General features: G+C 53.5%; 1 protein-coding gene across 1 annotated transcript in view; it reads right to left on the bottom strand.

Annotated features, from left to right (window-relative positions):
- The window catches only part of CACNA1B (calcium voltage-gated channel subunit alpha1 B), a gene marked incomplete at its 5' end in the record, with an annotated part of 170,645 nt that overhangs the window by 115,990 nt on the left and 35,368 nt on the right, over positions 1–19,287 (bottom strand). The window contains 5 exons of the mRNA XM_034663768.1: positions 1,970–2,179; positions 10,103–10,192; positions 11,284–11,340; positions 11,944–12,059; positions 15,141–15,244. Of these exons, the coding sequence (XP_034519659.1) occupies positions 1,970–2,179; positions 10,103–10,192; positions 11,284–11,340; positions 11,944–12,059; positions 15,141–15,244 (577 nt within the window). The remainder of the gene's footprint in view (positions 1–1,969; positions 2,180–10,102; positions 10,193–11,283; positions 11,341–11,943; positions 12,060–15,140; positions 15,245–19,287) is intronic.

Below are 19,287 nucleotides of genomic sequence, written 5' to 3'. Positions count from 1 at the left end.
CAGCTGAGGTGCACAGAACCCATTCTCTGCGGGGTGGCCGGTCTCAGGGCAGAGCCCCATGGGAACTGCAGTGAAGCTAGTCCTGGCGGGGACCCCCCCACCTCTGCCTCAGCCTCTTGCAAGCCCTGCCCTACCTGGTTGAATCAGCCTTTCTCATTTCCAGCCCAGCTGCCAAGGACAGAGCCCAGGGCACTGAGCAGAGGTGTGGAGATGCAGCCCATACCCCCTCTCCCGCCAGCCATCCTCCCTAGGTAGGTAATGCCAATGAATTCAGAAATTCCCAGGGAACCACAGAGAAGACAAAGAAGCAAGGGGGAAGAATCGTGGCCAGGGATGCCTGTGGCCTGGCCCAACGCCTGGGCACTCTGAGGCCTGTGCTCCCGCACAGCACATGTGTGACCAGGCCCTGCCACTTGCTGCCTGTCCGCTCAGGTGACAGATCCCCAGGAAACAAGGAGTAACCACAAGACTGACTGGGCACCATCAGCTTCTTCCATGGGAAGGGAAGGCCTGGCTAGGAAGTTCCAGGAACAGCTGCTCCCGGGCTGGGTCAAGAGGAAGCCCCACCTCCCTGGTCCCCACCCAACCCCCAAGGGTGAGGAAACTTTATCCTGAGGGGATGAGGAGGGAAGTACGAACCTCAGTCCCAAGCAGAGTCCCCAGACACCGAAGTACAGGCCCCAGGACACACGGATTAGGGGCCAGAGCGGGCAGTTCAAAGCACACCAACTGCCTCTTAACTTTGCTCCCCTGGGGAACCCGAGCCAGGTTGCCTTCTGGAAGCTCCCTGGGCCCTCTGGCTTCTGCTGCCTCTGCGCCCTTCGCCATTACACAGTAAGAGCTTTCAATACAAGTTTGGGAAACCGCAGTCTAGCGTTGCACCCCCAACAGTCACCCCCACCCACATTTTCAAGTGGTCTGTGGAGACGTCAGAGTCTGGAGCTCTTAAGAGCCCTTCCAGAGCTACCTAAGCCCCGCTTAAAGCTGACAGCCTCAGTGGTCTGGAAGAGGGGAGTGTGGCCAGCACACCAGGAGCCAGGCTCTGATCCAGGAGGGTTCTTCTCAGGAAAAGACTCTCTTGCCACCTCGGGGTGGCTTCAGGCATACAGGGCTCCCATGGAGACAGCAAGGGGAACCCAAAATAGGCCCTGTGTCCACATCAGCCCCAGATACTAAGCAGGGCTATTGCAGCTGACCCCCAGGGAACAGGAAGGCGGAAGGCCTGACAGAAACTACTAGTGAGCCTTCATCTTTAGAGCTCTCGTCAGGTGGGACGACCCAGACCAGGCTCCTCATGGCCTGCAGAGCCCTGGGTATGGAGGGTTGGTCCTGGAAGGTCAGCCCTGGTCCCTGGAGAGGGGCAAGGAGCCTCAACCACCCCGGTTACCTTCCTTCTTTCCTCCTTGGAACTGTAGCCTGGGCCAAGAGAAGTCATGACTCAGACTCCTGTGGCCTGTCCTTAGGCTCATGGACATGGGCGAGTCAGCCCTGGTCAGGTTCAAAAAGCAAAAAGAAAAATGCAACAGCCAAAGAGCCCAGGAAGAGCCCTAGAAGCCAGGACTCTTCCTCCTCAGGAGTGCAGGGAGGGAGCTGCAGCTTTGTGGCCGACTGGAATGAGGGGCTAAATCCCCTGGTCCGTGGGTCGGAAGCCCTTCCAAGGGAGGACGCAGGTCCATGTGGCCTGGCTCGTGCCTGCTGGCCCATCAACTTCCTCCCATGGTGCCCTGGACCTCGCCTCATTTCCCACCACACTGACAGATGGGTTTCGAACCCGTTCCAATCAGCGAGGCCTCCTGGCACCTGGGACAGGGAGCTCAGGCCCCAGTGGAGGCCTGGGGGGCACTTCGGTCAGTGCAGGGGTCCTACCCAGGGCATTCCAAGGCAAAAGGCTGTGAGCCGGGATTTCCAGGCTGCAGACCGGAGGTGGCTCGGGAAGAGGGGAGGGGGGGCCCAGACCGCAGCTACGTACACAGCGCCGTGGTGAGCCGCTGCGGCTGGTCATAGTGCACCATGGCCACGCACAGGGTGTTCAGGGCCACCACACACAGCACCACCCAGTAGAAGCTCTGTGCCTTCACCACGCGCCGGATGAAGAACCGGAACATCTTCTCCTTCCTACGGAAGTACGACGAGCTCTCGGTCTTCCCGCTCTTGAGGCTGGCACGGGCGAAGGGGGACCCTGGGGGAACAAGGGCTCACTGAGGACACGCTCTCCCTCACAGACGTGTGCCCCGCGGATACACCCTTGAGGACATGCTTCCCCTCCCCTCTCAGACACACAGCTCCCCCATGAGATCCCCTTCACGGGCACTTGCCCCAGCCGGGGTCTAGCTCAAAGCCCCAGTTCTAATCACAGCCACCACGTGTGTCAGACCCTGAGTGTTATTGGCATTTAGCTGATTACCCCTGCGCCCCCCTACAGAAACCCATTTCACAGGTGAGGGACCCAAGAGCCTTGGTGGTCTCCATGGTTACTAGGCTCCAGATGGTCCCCAGCACTTCCTGGTCACCTTCCAGCAGTCCCGATGCTCCCAGGCCATCCCAACTCCTCCGTGGGCCTTGGAGAGCACTGCAGCATCTGGCCCTCCCTCCTGTTTCAACTCAGGGATCAGCAGTCACTAGCCACCTGTTTTTTTTAAAGATCTGATTTATTTATTTGAAAGAGAGAGAGTGCAAGTGAGACAGCACAAGCAGGGGGAGCAGCGGAAGGAGAGAGAGAAGCACGCTCCCCGCTGAGCAGGGAGCCCCATGTGGGACTCGATCTGAGCTGAGATCATGACCTGAGCTGAAGGCAGCCACCCAACTGACCAAGCCACCCAGGTGCCCCTGCTACCTATTTTTAAGTTCTTTGACTAGAACCCAGCCAAGCTCCTTGGTTTGCATCTGGTCCATGGCTGCTGTCCTGGTGCAGAGCTGAGGTGAGTATGGCCCACAAAGCCCAACATAGTCTCTGGAATGTTTGTGCATGAAGCCACCACAGCCTTCCCTCGTCTCCACGTACACGCCACCTCTGCTCTGCCATGACCCTGAGCGTGAAATGCTTCCCACACTGGTCTTTTTCCACAGCTGGCTGCTTCTCAGCTTCACATCTGGACTTTGACGTCACCCCCACAAAACACCCTTCTCCGGGCACTCCTTTGGAAAAGGGTCATTGGCCCCTCCGCAGCAATCACAACCGCGTAACATCTGCCCCCATATTGGCTCATTGACCTGTTTTGTGCCCAGCTTCCAAACCAGACTGCACACTCTGTGAGGACAGGAGGGGACAGGGCTTTCCTGAGAGCCCTGTGTACTCCTTAACAAATGAATGAGCAGTCTTCATGGGTGCTTGGAGGTGCTGAGTGTGCACGGCTGTTTCTCATGACATCCCATGTCTCTGCAGCACATCAGGGTCTCTCTAGTGTTTTCAATAAGGGCCTGGGCATGAGTGAGCCTCCGAGAGTTCAAACCCAGTCAGCTTGGGCATCGGGTCCCTGGGTGTGTGTGTGTGTGTGTGTGTGTGTGTGCGCGCACCCAGCCTCTCAGTGGCACACTAATAGCATTTTGGGGCTGGTGTTTTCTTGAATTCACTGAAATGAGCACAGGCCCTGAGGCCTTCGGAGAGACTTATCTGTAAGCTAAGCAGCTGCATCCGGGGGAGACGCTGTGACCGACAGCCCCAGACGCAGAAGGAGCGGTCCACAGGACAGGAGCCATCAGCCAGCCCCCCGAGGACCCTCGCAGTACCCTAGATGCCACACCCCATCCACACCCATGGAAGACACTGCTCCGTCACAGCCTCCTGGGGCAGCCAGGGCACAGCCCCACAATCCACATCCAGACAGCAGACACCAGCCCCTGCAGCTGCTCAGAGCGACCTCATTCAACAAGAGCTCTGGGCCAGCCTTATGGAGGCTGCAAAGTGCCGAGGCCACAGCCAGACGCGCCCACTCCCTCCAAAAGCAGCAATGAGGCACAGAGGGAGGCAGGCAGTGTAGACCAGGAGAGACCTACACACACAGTCATGCACAGACCCGTCCGGAGCACCGCACGCTCAGATCCCCCACCACTTCCTGCGTCGTTTAGAAACAAAGTCACACACACACACACCCTGACCATCTCACTCTCCAAGGCACAAGCACTCCCAGAATCCCACAGGTTACGAACACACACGGCCACACCGGGAAGGAAGGTTAAGAGGACGCGTGACTGGTACGAACTGCTTTGTGCACACACACGTGGCCAGTGAGACAAGCAGCAAGTTCTCCAGCAGAGGCTCCATGGCCATCCCCACTGGCTTACTGGACTGCACCCAGTAAGAACCAGTGAGCCCCTGCCACGCGAAAGGCCTCACGGGAATGCTGCCCCCGCACACCCACCAGCACCCACATGCAAACAAGCACACACATCGCCCCTCGTCAAGGCACACCCAGACAGCGGCGTCCTCAGCCACGTGTGCACGAAACCACGCACCCCCACACGGCTCTTGAAGCCCCACCCATCCCCCCCAACATACTCCAAGAGACAGGAGGGGGAGCGGGAGCCCCGGCACGCTGAGCATGAGGTGGCCCCCTCTCAGGTCCCAGGGAGAGTGTTTCCACATGCACGCCACGGCAGAACCAGAAACCCGCCTGCCTTCTGGCCTCCACGTGGTCAGGGAACAGGGACACGCAGGCAAACGTCGCACAGGTCCTGGGTCTCTGGAGACTGAGGCACGGGCCCCGGAGGACAGCCTTTCCCAGCAAGCAGCTAGCGTGTGCTCAGGTCAGCTCTGGACAGTGACTCCAGCCCAGCTCTTTGGTTAAATCCGGGGTCCACAGTGAACAAAAACACACGTCACATCCAGAATCGCAGCTCTGGGTGGGGAAAACCCTGAGAGATTGGGACTGCTTCTTTTCACGCTGTGCATTTTCTATGTTTAACTTAATCAGTGTATATTCTTCATAATCCAAAGGCTTATTTCAAGGAACAAAATGTATCATCAAGCTAGGGGAAATCAAGAATTAAATCAACCTCTGAATGACAGCACGGTGAAGCATTGGTGAGGACAATGCATGGCTGTGCGTAATGTGTGGATCTCTCTCCGTCACGCCCAAAAGAAGACTTGATTAGTTAGCATGAAGTCTACACTGGGCCCGCATAGCAACACCCACTCCTTCCACAGTCATGTACAGAGTTTAGGCCCTGAGTGGCAGAGAGAAGGCAGAATGAGTGAGATCCATCCCCGCCCTCAATGACCCCCCCAGAGGCCAGTGAAGGGACGAAGGAGAAATGTGCTTCCCTCCAGCGTCGCGTGTCATTCACCAGCACGGGATAATGAAAGTAACGTTCGACAAGAAGCCATGGAGACACAGACCCCCGTCACCCCTGCCCTAGGCANAAAGAAGACTTGATTAGTTAGCATGAAGTCTACACTGGGCCCGCATAGCAACACCCACTCCTTCCACAGTCATGTACAGAGTTTAGGCCCTGAGTGGCAGAGAGAAGGCAGAATGAGTGAGATCCATCCCCGCCCTCAATGACCCCCCCAGAGGCCAGTGAAGGGACGAAGGAGAAATGTGCTTCCCTCCAGCGTCGCGTGTCATTCACCAGCACGGGATAATGAAAGTAACGTTCGACAAGAAGCCATGGAGACACAGACCCCCGTCACCCCTGCCCTAGGCACGTGGCCTTACAGGTGTCACAGAGCCCAGACAATCCTCACTCAAAAACAGATCACAGGCAACCTGGACCTCACAGGTTGTATAGGAGTCAGTGAAACGACGCGGGGTACATGGGGCTCAACCCTGGGCGCCAGTGACAGAGGGGATGGAGCACCTGAGACACCGCCATCCTCAGCACAGACAGACGGACAAGGGAGGCACTGGGCATGAGGAAACCCATGCTTGCCTTCTTTCCTCCCTGCTCAGCCCCACACCCAAACGTGTCCTGGACCTGCCAAGGCCCAAGGCCCGGAAAGCAAGGGAACCCATGGGCCCTGCCAGGGACCCGGGAGGAAAAATCAGCAAAATCCCAGGGACTCAAGTACAGCACCAAACCAATCAAAATACAATGGAAAGGAGAAACTTTTTGGAGAAACAATAAAATTCCCTTCAGCAGATGAAAGGAAAGGAGGTCCACTCTTAGAACCCACCAATGGCCTGAAGGCTGAAGCATGAGCCACACGCTGATGGAGAGGAGAAATCATGAGGGGCAGAGAGTGAGACTTTCAGGAGCAAAGTGGGAGACAGAACAAGAAATAACAGCGGTCCCAGATGCAAAAAGAACAAGGCAAGGAGATGAACTCAAGAAACCAAGGGGCACCTGGGTGGCGCAGTTGTTAAGCGTCTGCCTTCGGCTCAGGGCGTGATCCCGGCGTTATGGGATCGAGCCCCGCATCAGGCTCCTCCGCTATGAGCCTCCTTCTTCCTCTCCCACTCCCCCTGCTTGTGTTCCCTCTCTCGCTGGCCTGTCTCTATCTCTGTCGAATAAATAAATAAAATCTTAAAAAAAAAAAAAAGAAAAGAAAAGAAACCAATGGGAAAAGCCGAGCGTGAAGGAAGGCCCAAGCCGGCAGGCACAGCAGGGGCTTCTGATGAGGGACAGGAGGTCCGGCCTCCAGTGCCTCCGCAGCAGAAGGAAAGCAGCGGCTAGGGTGACAGCACGGAACAGCAGGAGGGGCCAGCAAAAGTGCCTCACACCTCAGGGAGGAGGTCATGGGAGGGTTGGCAAGAAGCCGGATGCCTCGGGGAAACTAGCCCAGCATAGGACAGGGAGCAAGCACAGGATGCCGTCGGTGCGGCAGAGGCCGCAGGAGACAAGGACCTTGGGAAGTGAGGCCACGCGGGCAAGGCTGGGCCTCTGGGGGTCCACACTGTGCCTGCTAAGCAAGGGTTCCGGGGCCCCAGCAACCACAGGAGCTAATAACAGCCTAGGGGTAAAAACACCAACGTCCTCAAACAGGACGGAGGAGGCAAACACATCGCAAAGCTCCTGTCTTCTTGACCTTTGGGGCAAATAGGCGCAGAGTGATGGCAATTACACCAATTTCCTTACGGAAACAAGGCATCTCGGGGGTAAGGGTGGTAAGAAAACAAGATACAACAGTGAAGAAGCATGGCGGTAACGATGAGAGCCGGGGAGGGGAGGGGGCCGCTCGTGGAGCCAGCGGGGCGGGTAACTCTGGACACGGAGTCAAAAAGAGCAACCGTGGTCTGGACGTGGACAGAAAGGAGGCCACCCAGCGAAGCGCTGCGCAGAGGACAGGCACAGCCCTGGGTGCTCGTAAAGAAGGGAGGAAGAACAAGGTGCACGGTTTAAGAAATCAGGAAGATAGAAAAGCAAATCAAAATAATTTAGAAAGAGGAACTTATTGAAGATATAAGAGGAAGTAATGACATTTAAGACAAAAGCAGAAATCGGGTGATGTGTTCATTCACACAGATTAGCCCCACACGATCCAAATTAATAAAAGAGCACACAGAGACAGACATTCTCTCAGAGCCGGACCTCCAGCACGGGCGCCCCAGCGTGCGCGCTCACGCAGCACAGGCTCCCCGGACTCTGGGCGTCAGGCCCGGCCCCACCCTCAGGCACCGGGCGGCCGGCGCCCTCTGATGCCCACGCCCAGCTGGCCTGTGCACGCGCCTTCAGAATGTATCCAGAACCGGACTGTTGGGCACCCCCGTGGCTGCCACCGCGGTCAGATCCCTACTGCGGCCTCTGAACGGGCCCCACTTCTGCCCTTCCTGCACGTGGGGCTCTCCTGCACCCCAACTGGAGCCGGATGGCGTCTCCCCTCTGCAAGTCCACCAGCGGCCAGAGTCCCTGCTGGGCCCTCGCCCTCCGCGACCTTCTGGTCTCCTGTTGCGCTGCTCCCCCGTCCCACTCCACTCCACTCCAACCACACTGGCCTCCCTCACTGTCTCCACTTGTGCTGTGCTCCTTCCTGCTTCCGGGTCTTCTCACATGTTGCCAGAATGTTCTCTCCCCTGGGGCTGACTTCCTCACTTCCTTCAGCTTTACTCAAAGGCGACCTTTCCCCGGGGGCCCTTCTGTGTAAAATCCGCCCCCCCGGCCCTCCGAGCCCCTCTCTTCTCCAGACGTGGCACTGACACGCTGCACGATTTCGTGTTCTACTGCTCGGGGTTTGATGCCACCACTGGGACAGGAAAACCAGACCAGGAGGGGCCCCATCGGTTCCTCAGCACTGCAGCCCCAGTGCCTGCAACAGTTCCTTGCACATCGTGCACACTTCAGAAACACTTGCTGAGTAGGTGAACAGACACACCGTGAATACAGGAGAGATGAGAAGAATTACGAGAGAAAAGTACAGGCACCTCTACAGAAACAAGTTGGAAACGCTGAGGAAATGGAAAATTGCCTCACAAAGCGTAATTTATAAAACTGGTCCAGGTTCTTTTCACTTTGGGTTCACGGTTTTATCTCACCTTCAAAGAACAGATTATTTAGGTGTTACTCAAATTACTCTAAGCCACGGAAAAAGACTTTAAAAAATCTCTCCAATTAATTTTACAAAATTGCAATAAAAACTTTAGATAAAATAGAAATAAAGGGGACTATTTAAATATTACACTCGTGATAAATTTGCAAAAATTGTAACAAAACTTAGATCCACAACATACATTATTAGTCTCTTACTAATTAGCAAACACTAACCACCCAACAGAAAAATGGACAGGGTGTATGAAGAATCACCAAAACCCAATTTCACACGGGAAACCGACACTTAAAACGAGACTTGAAATCACTAGCAGTGCGTGAAACGAGAACGGCAGTCCAGAGAAACATCAGTGTATGGTCATCAAATTGGGCTCGAGCTAGCACGTAACTGGGAGGGACGGTGCTAGCAGTGGACCAGCACCCTGCTCCGGGGTCTACCCACAGGGAGGACGCGCTGGAGAGGAAGGACAGGTGCTTACGGGGCTTGGTTTTGGCAGCACCGTTCATGATGAAGACCAAACAACCTAAAGATAAATGCGTGGCCATCAACACAGAGCAGCCAGATAAGTGACCGCGAACCCACGGGGCACTGAGCCACCATCGGAACTAGGTTTCTGAGGGGAGTGGTCTCCAAAAGGGACGATGAGAAAAATCTGTATGAAAATATTTCTGTGACATGCAAAGATCTCAAAACTCCACGTGTGTGTCTGTGTACGTGTGTGTGTGTGATGCAGATGTGTCTTGTAGCTGAGAAACAGGGAGAAATCCCAAGCTATTGACATGTGTTTACTGGACCTGTGTGGGGAGAAAAAGAGGGAGAGGATAGATAGATAGACAGACAGATGACAGATCGATAGATACATAGATTGACAGCTAGGTGCAAACACAGAGACAGACATAGATTGATTGATTGATTGATTGATTGATAGATAAATGCACAAATAACTTCCATTAAAGAGTTGTCTCATAAATGTAACCACATAATGAACAGCAGACCCCTGACTCGCCCGCTCAGGGACTGCTGAAGATCAAGGCTGCCTGCATCACGTTTGACTGCCATGCAGGCCCTTCTCCACCTGCAGGTGGAGACCCGTGGCTCAGCCCTCTTCTGCTGCAGAATGCACAATAACAGGGCACTTGGTGGGAAAGGGCCCGGCACTTCTGGTACCAGCCGTAGGAAGGGAACTAAAGCAACTCTGTGTAATTAAATTCACCATTTGAGAAGAAGGGGATGAAGCCAGAGGCCCAGGAGCACGGAAGACAGACAGGGGCTGTGTAGAAAGATAGCCAGACCCCTTCGGTCCCTACAGCCAGGGACACACACGCAGACCTCCAGCTGGGGTGCGGCCCAAGGCTGTGCGTCCACATGGGGACGGCAGGGCCAAGAGCAGTCAGAGCACAGCTCATGTAAATGAGCGGCAGGCACTGGGCAGCAAGGAGCATCCAGGGGCTGTACACACAACCCACTCCCACCGCCTGGCTCTGGGAAAGAAAGCTGAGCACACACCACAGGGCAGAGGCACTTGACTTCCTGCCGTCAGGATGGACACGGGAGGGTGGGCGGGCGGGAAGAGAGGGAAGGAAGCTGGCCCCAGAGGGGACAGGCAGGAAGCTAGGCGCACTTCCTATACCCGGTACCAGGACAGGCCCCGTACAGCCAGGAGGGCTCGAAAAGACTCACCAACAGCACAGAGGTCTGCAAACCGGTCCTCCCCCTCCTCTGCGTGGATCAGGTCATTCCGGCTCTTCTTGGTGGCCGCTCTCTTCAACACTGCTTTAAACAAGGGTGGGGGGAGGGGCCCGCATGAGCCAGCACCCAGCTCACCGGCTTCAGGGCGGGGGAGTCTCAGCGAGCATCTTCCTGGGATCTCCTATCCTGGCCCCCAGGAGCCCCTCTCAGTCTTCAGAGCAAAGGGGATAAGGAATTTGGAGGGGATGCCACTTTCCCTTTCCTCCATGATGATGTCAGTGCAGTGCTACCAGGGAGACCAGGAGACATCTGTGCAGGGCAAGGCCAGGGCTGCAGCCGGCTTCTCCTGCAGCCCACACGCTGAGGCCAGGTAAGAGCAGAGAGGTCAGGCAGGTCTGCAGAGGGTCCAGCACAGACTGGCTCAGAGCCCCAGATGTGGGTTCAGCTGAGGCCACAGCAGACGTGGCCAACCTCTCTGGCCTCAGCTTCGGTGTGAAAAGAGGACGGCCTTCCTGTCCCTGGGGCTGTGCCAGTCTCCAGGCTGGTGACCATGGCCATGCTGACTCTTCTCCCTTCCCCGGTGGCCCCAGGCTGTGCTCGGAGTCCTGCCATGGCTGTCTGGGAGCCACAACACCCTGAGCCCTGGAGACAGATACAACTTGGCTTAAACCTGAACTTGAAAACTTCTAGAGGCAGCACTGTCCAACGGAACTTTCCATGATGATGGAAATGGTCTAGATCAGTGCTGACCGCTACAGTGGCCTCTAGCCCCATCTGGCTATTGAACACTTGGAACGGGGTGGCAGGAGCTGAGGAACAGGTCTTTCACTTTTATCTCACTGCAGCGTACTTACGTGTGAGCTTACATGGTCACCAGCGAACTGCCGTGTTGGACAACATAGCCCTCAGGGTCGTGCTGTGAGCACAGGCTCCTCCGAGCCCCAGGCTGACCCCTTGGCAGGTGTGGTGTCTGAGCCCACCGCCAGCTACGTCTGGTCTAGCCCGCGGCACGCAACGCCCCAGGAGCCTGCCGTGACCTCCAGAACGCACGCTGCCCAGGACCGTGTGTGTTGTCATGGGCGTGTGGCCGCCTGGCAGAGCAAGAGCTGCACGCATCCCGGGTGTGGGCACCCACGCGCGCTGGGCACAGAGCGCTAGCAATGGTCACCTACCATCCAGAGGGGACTTCTCCTCCGCATTCTTGTCCTCCTCGGCCAGCATGACTTCCTCTGTGAGTGAGACACAGCCTCAGGTTGGAGCCTTCCCATCCCGAGCCCTGACCGGGGCTCATCCCCCAGGAACACACCAGGACGCGGTCCCCCTCTGCGGCAGGACCCTGCCTTCTCAGCCCGCACAATTCTAGAAGCCTGTGGGGCTGGTGGCAGAGCTTCTCCTATGAAGACAGACGCCCTCTATGTGTCCCACAGGCAGTGTCCCTCCCCTGAGGGGCGCCTGGCCTGTTCGCGTGCTCACATCACCATCCCCTGAGAGCAGCCACACCACTGGGTGAGTTCCTAGCTGGTAAAGCCCTTAAGGAGGCACAGCGGGTGCCCCATATGGAGGAAAGTACGCTGGCCTGAGGCTGGGGGGCAGTCAGAAAGCACGGAGCCGGTGCAGAGCACAGAGCAGGCTCCGGTCAAGGGTAGGGCTTGAGTCTGACAGGAAGAAACTCGCCCTAGGCGAGCCCATGGCTGAAGCCTCCATTAAAAACGCAGTGTCCCCAGGGTCGGGACCCCGGATGTCAGCTCCCCTCTCCCGGACTGGTCTCGTCCTCCCCAGGGCCACTGGCAGAGGCCAGTCCAGGAGCACTGCAGCAGCCCCGCGGTTCTCACCGGCCTTGAAGATCCACTCCAGGTACCCATTGAGCTCCCGCTCGATCTGCTGCTGCCGGCGGAGCTTCAGGAAGGCCCGGCGGTTCTCGACCCTCTCACGCTCCTTGGCAAACTCTCTGTGTTGTGCAGGGGCCAGAAAAGGAAGCAGACTGGGTGAGTGTGAGCACAGCCACCGGCCCCATGGGTGTGAGGACACAGAGGCAAGGGGAACCAGGAAGAGGCTGGGGCATGACATGCAGGCCACGGGCTGCCCCTCCCCACCAGGGCCTCTTCCAGCCTGAGCCCTCCGAGCGCCCAGGTGAACCCTCCTTCCTCAGACTCCTCCAGCACATAGGGATAGCACCTCGGTCCCCAGAGGGGTTCCAGAGAGCAGGGACAATTCACATTCCCCTGCTCAGAGCGGGCCGAGGCATACACCCTCCAGCTGCCAGGCTCTGCCGTCTGCCGGCCTACAGAGAACTTCTGGGCGAGAACTGCCCAAACTTCCACTTTGTGTCTTCTGTTGGTTCAGACCCAGAGCCCTCGCTAGGAGGGGAAAGACGGATGGGAACAGGGCAAGAAGGGACTGGATGGGGCAAGCCAACGATGAAAGGAAAACATTCCAGAGCCACGTCAGCCAAACCTGGAGGCTCACGGTGACCAGGAGAGAGCTGTCTGCCCTCCTCGGCCCTCAGCAGCCCAGCCCCGGCAGCCAGACAAGCTTCTGGGCTCACACCGCCGGAAGGACGCCATTCACACACACAGGCACACAAGCACGCCCATGTATACATGCTCCCAGCATCCAGCATGGCGAGCCTCTCAGCCCAGCCTCCAGGTCCCCAAAGGACAGGTGGGCACACTCCCGCAGCAAAACACCGTCTGTGTCCTCAGCTAAGTGGCTGTTTCTCCTCGAGGAGAAGCAGCTTCTGGGCTTGGTGCAGTGAGCCCAGCAGACCTAACTCCTGGCACACAGCCGCAGCAGGAGAGGGAGCTCAGCTCTGGCCAGCACCACCTCAAGCTCATGACCAGCGTCCACCAACCCTGGCAATGACCAGCTCCTGCCTGGGCCTCCCATCCCTCACAAACCCCGAATCTGCAGGGACACGGGGCCCCCACCCTTCCTCCCCTCTCCATCAGGCTCTGTCCCTTGGCCGTGATGAGGGCAGGAGGGCCTGGGGTGCAGGGGTGGGGCAGTGACAACACCATGTGAGTCAGTCTGAGGCCACCAGCAAAAACTAGCTGCAGCAATCTAGGCCGTGCACAGAGCAGCCACTTCTCAAACGGCAGCCAGCAGTGGGCCTGTCCTCCCCAGGCATCAGTTCTCTTGGCTCAGGAAAGCCCCAAGAGGAATCCCTGATCCTGCTCCTGGGGATGCTTTGTGGGTGACAGCCTGGGGCAAGAAGAGCAAGGCTGGTGGGCTCCAAGCCAGCCCCTCCAGAAGCTGTTGCCCAGACATGGTAGAGCCGTGCCTGGACGGAGTCCTGCAGGGCGAGCTCTCCCGGCGCGAGGCTGTAGATGAGGCATCTAATGAGTGCAGCCAGCACGGGACCCACACGCTGCGTGCTGACCGCAGGCTTTAGGGCCCTTGCCATTCCCAAGCCTGCCCAGGCCTGAAAGAGAACCCTGGGGTCCCTCTGATGGGCCTGGATGTCCGAGGGAGGGCTCAGCTGAGACTAATTAGGAAAACCATCCCATATCACCCCATCCCCAGAGGCCAGGGTGCTCACAGGTGGGAAAAGGGCTGGGAAGTCACGAAGTTCGTGGCCCTGCTTAGTCAGGAACCCCACAGCCCCAATCCCCAGTTCTTTCTGCACATTCCTCAGGGCAAGCCACATAAAGCCACCCTGAGCAGGCAGCTCTCCCAACTCACCATGAACCCACTCATGTTCCTACCACCTCCCCACCATGCACTGTCCTCAGCACAGAGCCCACGCTCCACACAAGCCTGCCAGCCCTAGCACCCTCTCCCCTCCACACCCTCTGGTTCCAGCTCTGAGCACCCTTGCAGCGTGCACACTGCACCCCTCTGGGTACCTCTGGGCCCCCACCCCAGCTCTTCTCTGCCTGGGAAACCCTCTCCCCTCCTTCACTGGGTTCATTCCTGGTCTCCCTTTGAGTCTCAACGGAAATGCCCCTTCCTTAGGTAGCTTCTCTGAGCTCCAGGCCTCCTCCACATTCCCCATGCAGTTCAGACTATGCAATTCCATCAGACTAGAAGTTGTACATCCATCCACTGCACTGTGGCTGTGCCTGTCCCTAGGAAGGTGCTTGGAAAGACATGCTAGTGACATACCCCTTACAGGAGAGGACTGAGGCTAAGGACACATTCCAGAGCCAGAGCATGCAGGCCTTGGCCCCCAACCATTGTCCTCTCAGTGGCTGTTCCTTTCCAGGCCAATAAGATAGCTGCCTCTTGGGTCCACCAGCCTCTCCCTCAGCCTAGCTCAGGAGCCCTGGGCCTGAGCAGGAATCTTCAGGGTGGGCAGGATGGAGAGGTTCTCCTCTAGTCTTACAGGGGGTATGAAACCAACATGCACAGACCAGGCCTTCCCAACCCAGCTTCCTCAGACTGATGCAAGGGCAGGATCCCCAAACACCAGTCCCATCTGTGCCCCTAAGCACACAGCACTTCCGTAGCCATTGGCCCCATGCAGGGCAGAAGCGTACAATGTGGGGTCAGGAAGCACCTTTCTTCAGTAGGGAATCCCAGCCCCTCACCCTCCCTTGTTCTCTCCTGGAGGAGCTCAGCACAGAAAGGTATCTGCAGAGGAGAAGCAAGCCAGGGGTCAAGGCTGGAGTGGAGAGCCTGGTGACCACTGCAGCCAGGATACAGGGCTGCTCCATCGCTCTCCACTCTAGCAGCAGAGGGACCCTTTGGGCACCAGGGCTGCCCAAAAACCCCACCGTGGACCTAGGTGAGACCCAGCAGCAGCCTCTCCCCATCATCAGGGGACAGGGTGAAGGCCAAGGGTGGGATAGAGGTAAGGAGGCCAGGGCAAGGGAACGGTGAAGAGAAAGGTTGGGATGGCAGCACAAAGGAAAGGCTGGCCAGAGCTCAGGATGATAAGAGTGACCACCACAGAGGGTAGCCATGAGGCCAGGTCAGGCTTCACCTTTCCCACATCACACATACCCACATCTGACTCCACCATCTGTTCCCTTAGACTGAGAATACAGAAGGGCAGGCAGGCAGCACACAAGTCCGCATGGCCTCTTACCCTGAGAGCACACCCAGCACCAGGTTGAGCATGAAGAAGGAGCCAATGATGATGAGAGGGATGAAGTACAGCCAGTTCCAGGTGTTGCCAGCTGCATCATTGGTCTGGAAGCAAAAAGGAGGTGAGGAAGAACAGGTGGACAAGACAAGCCCGGGCTGTAGAAGTGGCCTTGACCCTCCTCAAATACCTGGCAGGCGCTAGGCTGGGAGTGTTCAGGTGTTCGGGGGGTCCAGGCAGGACCCACATTAGACCTGCCTGCCCACGCCCCACAGAGCTTTCTTTGGAGCTGCCTTGGAACTCTCAAAGGACCAAGGACAGTTAGCACTCCTGGTCACTGTCCAGCAAAGCTGAAAAGCCAAGGAGTCATTCCAGGGAGCCAAAGGCTCCCAAGATACCTGGAAGGCTGCATGCCCAGCCTCTGCTTGGACACCTTCCCTATTCTTCCCAGGCTATTGGACATACCAGTCAGCTCTAAAGACATTTCTCCTGAATGGAGCCCACAGGCCCCAGGCCCAAGTCTGATCTTCTGCCTGTAGCAGCTTCCACAGCTCAGAGGCAGTGAGGCCCATGCCATATTTCCCCCATATCAAAAGCAAGCCCACAAGTCCCCAAGGAACAGTTCTCACCATGTGCCTGGCTTAAGCCAGAAGCCATCACTCAGGCATGACCCGAGAACTGAATCCAAATAAGGGCATCTCTCCCAGACCTTTTGACTTTAATAGCCTGGGTCTCATGACATAATACCAAAAGTGTTCCATTTTCAACTGAAACTCATTTGCCATGCCAAGAATCAGGAAAAGCACAAACTGAATGAAAAAAGACAATCATTAGATGCCATGATGGTTAATTTTATGTGTCAATTTGACTGGGCCACAGGGTCCCCAGGTATTTAGTCAAAGATTATTCTGGGTGTTTCTGTAAATGTGTTTTTGGATGAGATTAACATTTTAATTGATAGAGTACAGCAGATTGCCTTCCATAAGCTGGTAGACCTTATTCAATCAGTTGAAGGTCTGAATAGAACACAAAAAGCCCAACTCTCCTCCAAGTAAAAGGAAATTCTCTAGTAGACTGCCTTCAGACTTCATCTGCACCATTGCCTCTATTGGGTCTCCACCTGCTGGCTTTCAGACTGGAACTGTATCACTGTCTCTCTTGGGTCTTGAACCTGCCAGCCTAAACTTCAGATTTGGACTTGCCAACCTCCATAATCACAAGAGCCAATTCCTAATAATCAATTGATCAATCTCTCTCTTTCTCTCTCCTCATACATATCTATACACACACACACACACACACACACACACACACACACACACACATATCTTACTGGTTCTATATTTCTGAAGAACCCTGACTGATACAGATTGCCAACACTAAGATGACAGAGATGATAAAAGTATCCAACAAAGATTTTAAAGCAGCTATCATAAAAATGCTTCAAAGAATAATAATATACACACTTGAAACACACTCAAAAATAGAGTCTCAACAAAGAAATAGTATCAGCAAACAAGTAGAAGATACAAGAAGAACCAAGTGAAAAACTTGGAACTGAAAAACACAATAATCAAAATAAAAACCTAAATGGAAAGGCACAACAACAGAATGGAGGAGACAGAGGAAAGAATCAGTGAACAGTAAAAGAGAACAATAGAAGTTACCCAGTCTGATAAGCAAAGAGAAACCTGACTTTAAAAACAAAAGCAAACAAGAAATAAAACAACAGAGCCTCAACTACCTGTGGGACTATAACCAAAAAATCTAACATTCATGTCATCAGAATAGCAAAATACAGAAAAAAGAGGAAAAGGCTGAGAAGTACCCAAAAAAATAATGCCTAAAAACTTTTCAAATTTGTCAAGAGACATAAGCCTACAAATTCAAGAAGTTAAACAAACACTAAACAAAGTAAATCCAAAGAAATCCACAATAAGACATATCATAGTCAAATTTAGGAAAACCAAAGACAAGTTACTGAAAGTGGTAAAAGAGAAATGACACCTTACTCATAGGGGGAAAACAATTCTAAATAAACCACATGTCAAAGAAGAAGTCTCCAGGGAAATATAAAAATACACTTAACTGAATGAAAATGAAAATACAATATATCAAATTTGAAGGGCATAGCTAAAGCAGTGCCAAGAGGAAAATTTATAGCACTAAAAATACATACATTACAAAAGAGGAAAAGTCTCAAATTGATAATCTAAGCCTCCACCTCAAGCCGCTAGGGAAAAAAAGGGGGGGGCAACATAAACCCAAATCAATCATAAGGAAGTAAATAATAAATATAAGAACATAGAAGTGCCTGGGTGGCTCAGTTGGTTAAGCATTCAACTCTTGATCTCAGCTCAGGTCTTGATCTCAGGGTTGTGAGTTCAAGCCCCATGTTGAGCTCCAAAATGGAGGGGAAGGGAAGGAAAAGAGATAAGAGCATAAATCAACAAAATTGAAAATAAAAACTATAGAAAAAAAACAATTTTTTAAAAATTGGTTGACAGAAATCTTCAAAAATTAGGTAATGCTGGGGCGCCTGGGTGGCGCAGTCATTAGGCGTCTGCCTTTGGCTCAGCGCGTGATCCTGGCGTTATGGAATCGAGCCCTACATCAGGCTCCTCCGCTCTGAGCCTGCTTCTTCCTCTCCCACTCCCCTTGCTTGTGTTCCCTCTCTCGCTGGCTGTCTCTATCTCTGTTAAATAAATTAATAAAATCTTTTTAAAAAATTAGGTAATGCTGATGGTTGCACCACCCTGTGAACATACAAGAACCAGCAACTGTATACTTTAAATTGGTGAATTTTATAGTATGTAATTATATCTCAACAAAAGTGTTATTTTTAAAAAAAATCCATAGAAGAAATCTCTTGACCCAGACTGTAGAATTCTACCAATTCTCTAAAAAGAAATAATACCACTTACTTAAATCTCTTCTAGAAAATGGAAGAGGAAGAACTACTTCCTAACTCATTTTCTAAATCTTGTTTTGCCATCATACCAAAACCAAAGACAATTCAAAAAAGAAGGAAATTACAGACCAAAATCCCCCATGAATATAGATGCCAGAATCCTTAATGAAATATTAACAAATTGAATTAAGAAATATATAAAAATAATTTTATACCATGACTATGTGGGGTTTATTCCAGGGATGTCAAGCTGTTTCAAAATTCAAAAGCCAATCAATGTAATCCACCATATTAACAGGCTTAAGAAAAAAATCACATTATCATATGCAGAAAAATTATTTTACAAAATTCAACACCCATGCATGATAAAACCTCTCAGAAAAGTAGGAATAGGGCAATTGCCTCAGTATGATAAAGGGCATCTACCAAAAAAAAATTAAAAAAAAAAACTTGCAGTTAACATTATATCTAACAGTGAAAAACCGAATGCTTTTCCCCTAAGATTAGGAGGATAGAAATATGTCTATTCTCCCCATTCTTATGCAACATAATGCTGGAAGTTTCAGCCAGTGCACTGAGGCAGGAAAAGGAGCTGGAAGGCATACAAACATATGTAGGACTTGTATGCTGAAAACTACAAAATGCTGGTTAAAGAAATCAAAGGTAATCTACATAAATGGAGATATATACCATGTTCATGGATTGGAAGACCCAGCATAGTAAAGATGTCAATTCTCTCAAATAGAATAAAATGGGAAAGATCAGTCTATCTGGTTTAAAAGATTTATTATACAGCACAGCTGCCGTAATGAAGATTGTGTGGTATTGGTAGAGAGGGACACATAGATCATTGGAACAGAAACAGACAGACACAGGACATCTGCCTGGCTAAGTCAGTGGAGCATGCAACTCTTTATCTCAGGATTTTGAGTTCAAGCCCCACATTGGGTGTAGAGCTTGGTTTAAAAAGGAAAGAAAAAGAAACAGACCCACACAAAATACACCCAGCTTTTGTGGCAGAGGTGCAAAAGCAATTCAATGGAGAAAATACAGCCTTTTCAACAAGGGGTGCTAGAGGAACTGGATGTTCATAAGCTCAAAAGGTAAGGAAGGAAGGGAGGAAAGAAGGATGGGAAGAAGGGAGGGAGAGGTAGGAAGAGAGAGAGAGAATCTCAACCTAAACCTTACACTTTATACAAAAATTAACTGAAAATGGACTTACATGTAAAATGTAAAACA

This window comes from Ailuropoda melanoleuca, chromosome 7 (genome assembly GCF_002007445.2).
Source record: "Ailuropoda melanoleuca isolate Jingjing chromosome 7, ASM200744v2, whole genome shotgun sequence".
NCBI lineage: Eukaryota > Metazoa > Chordata > Mammalia > Carnivora > Ursidae > Ailuropoda > Ailuropoda melanoleuca.
Note: the sequence above shows the minus strand (reverse complement) of the source record. Positions and strands in the feature narration are given on the sequence as shown.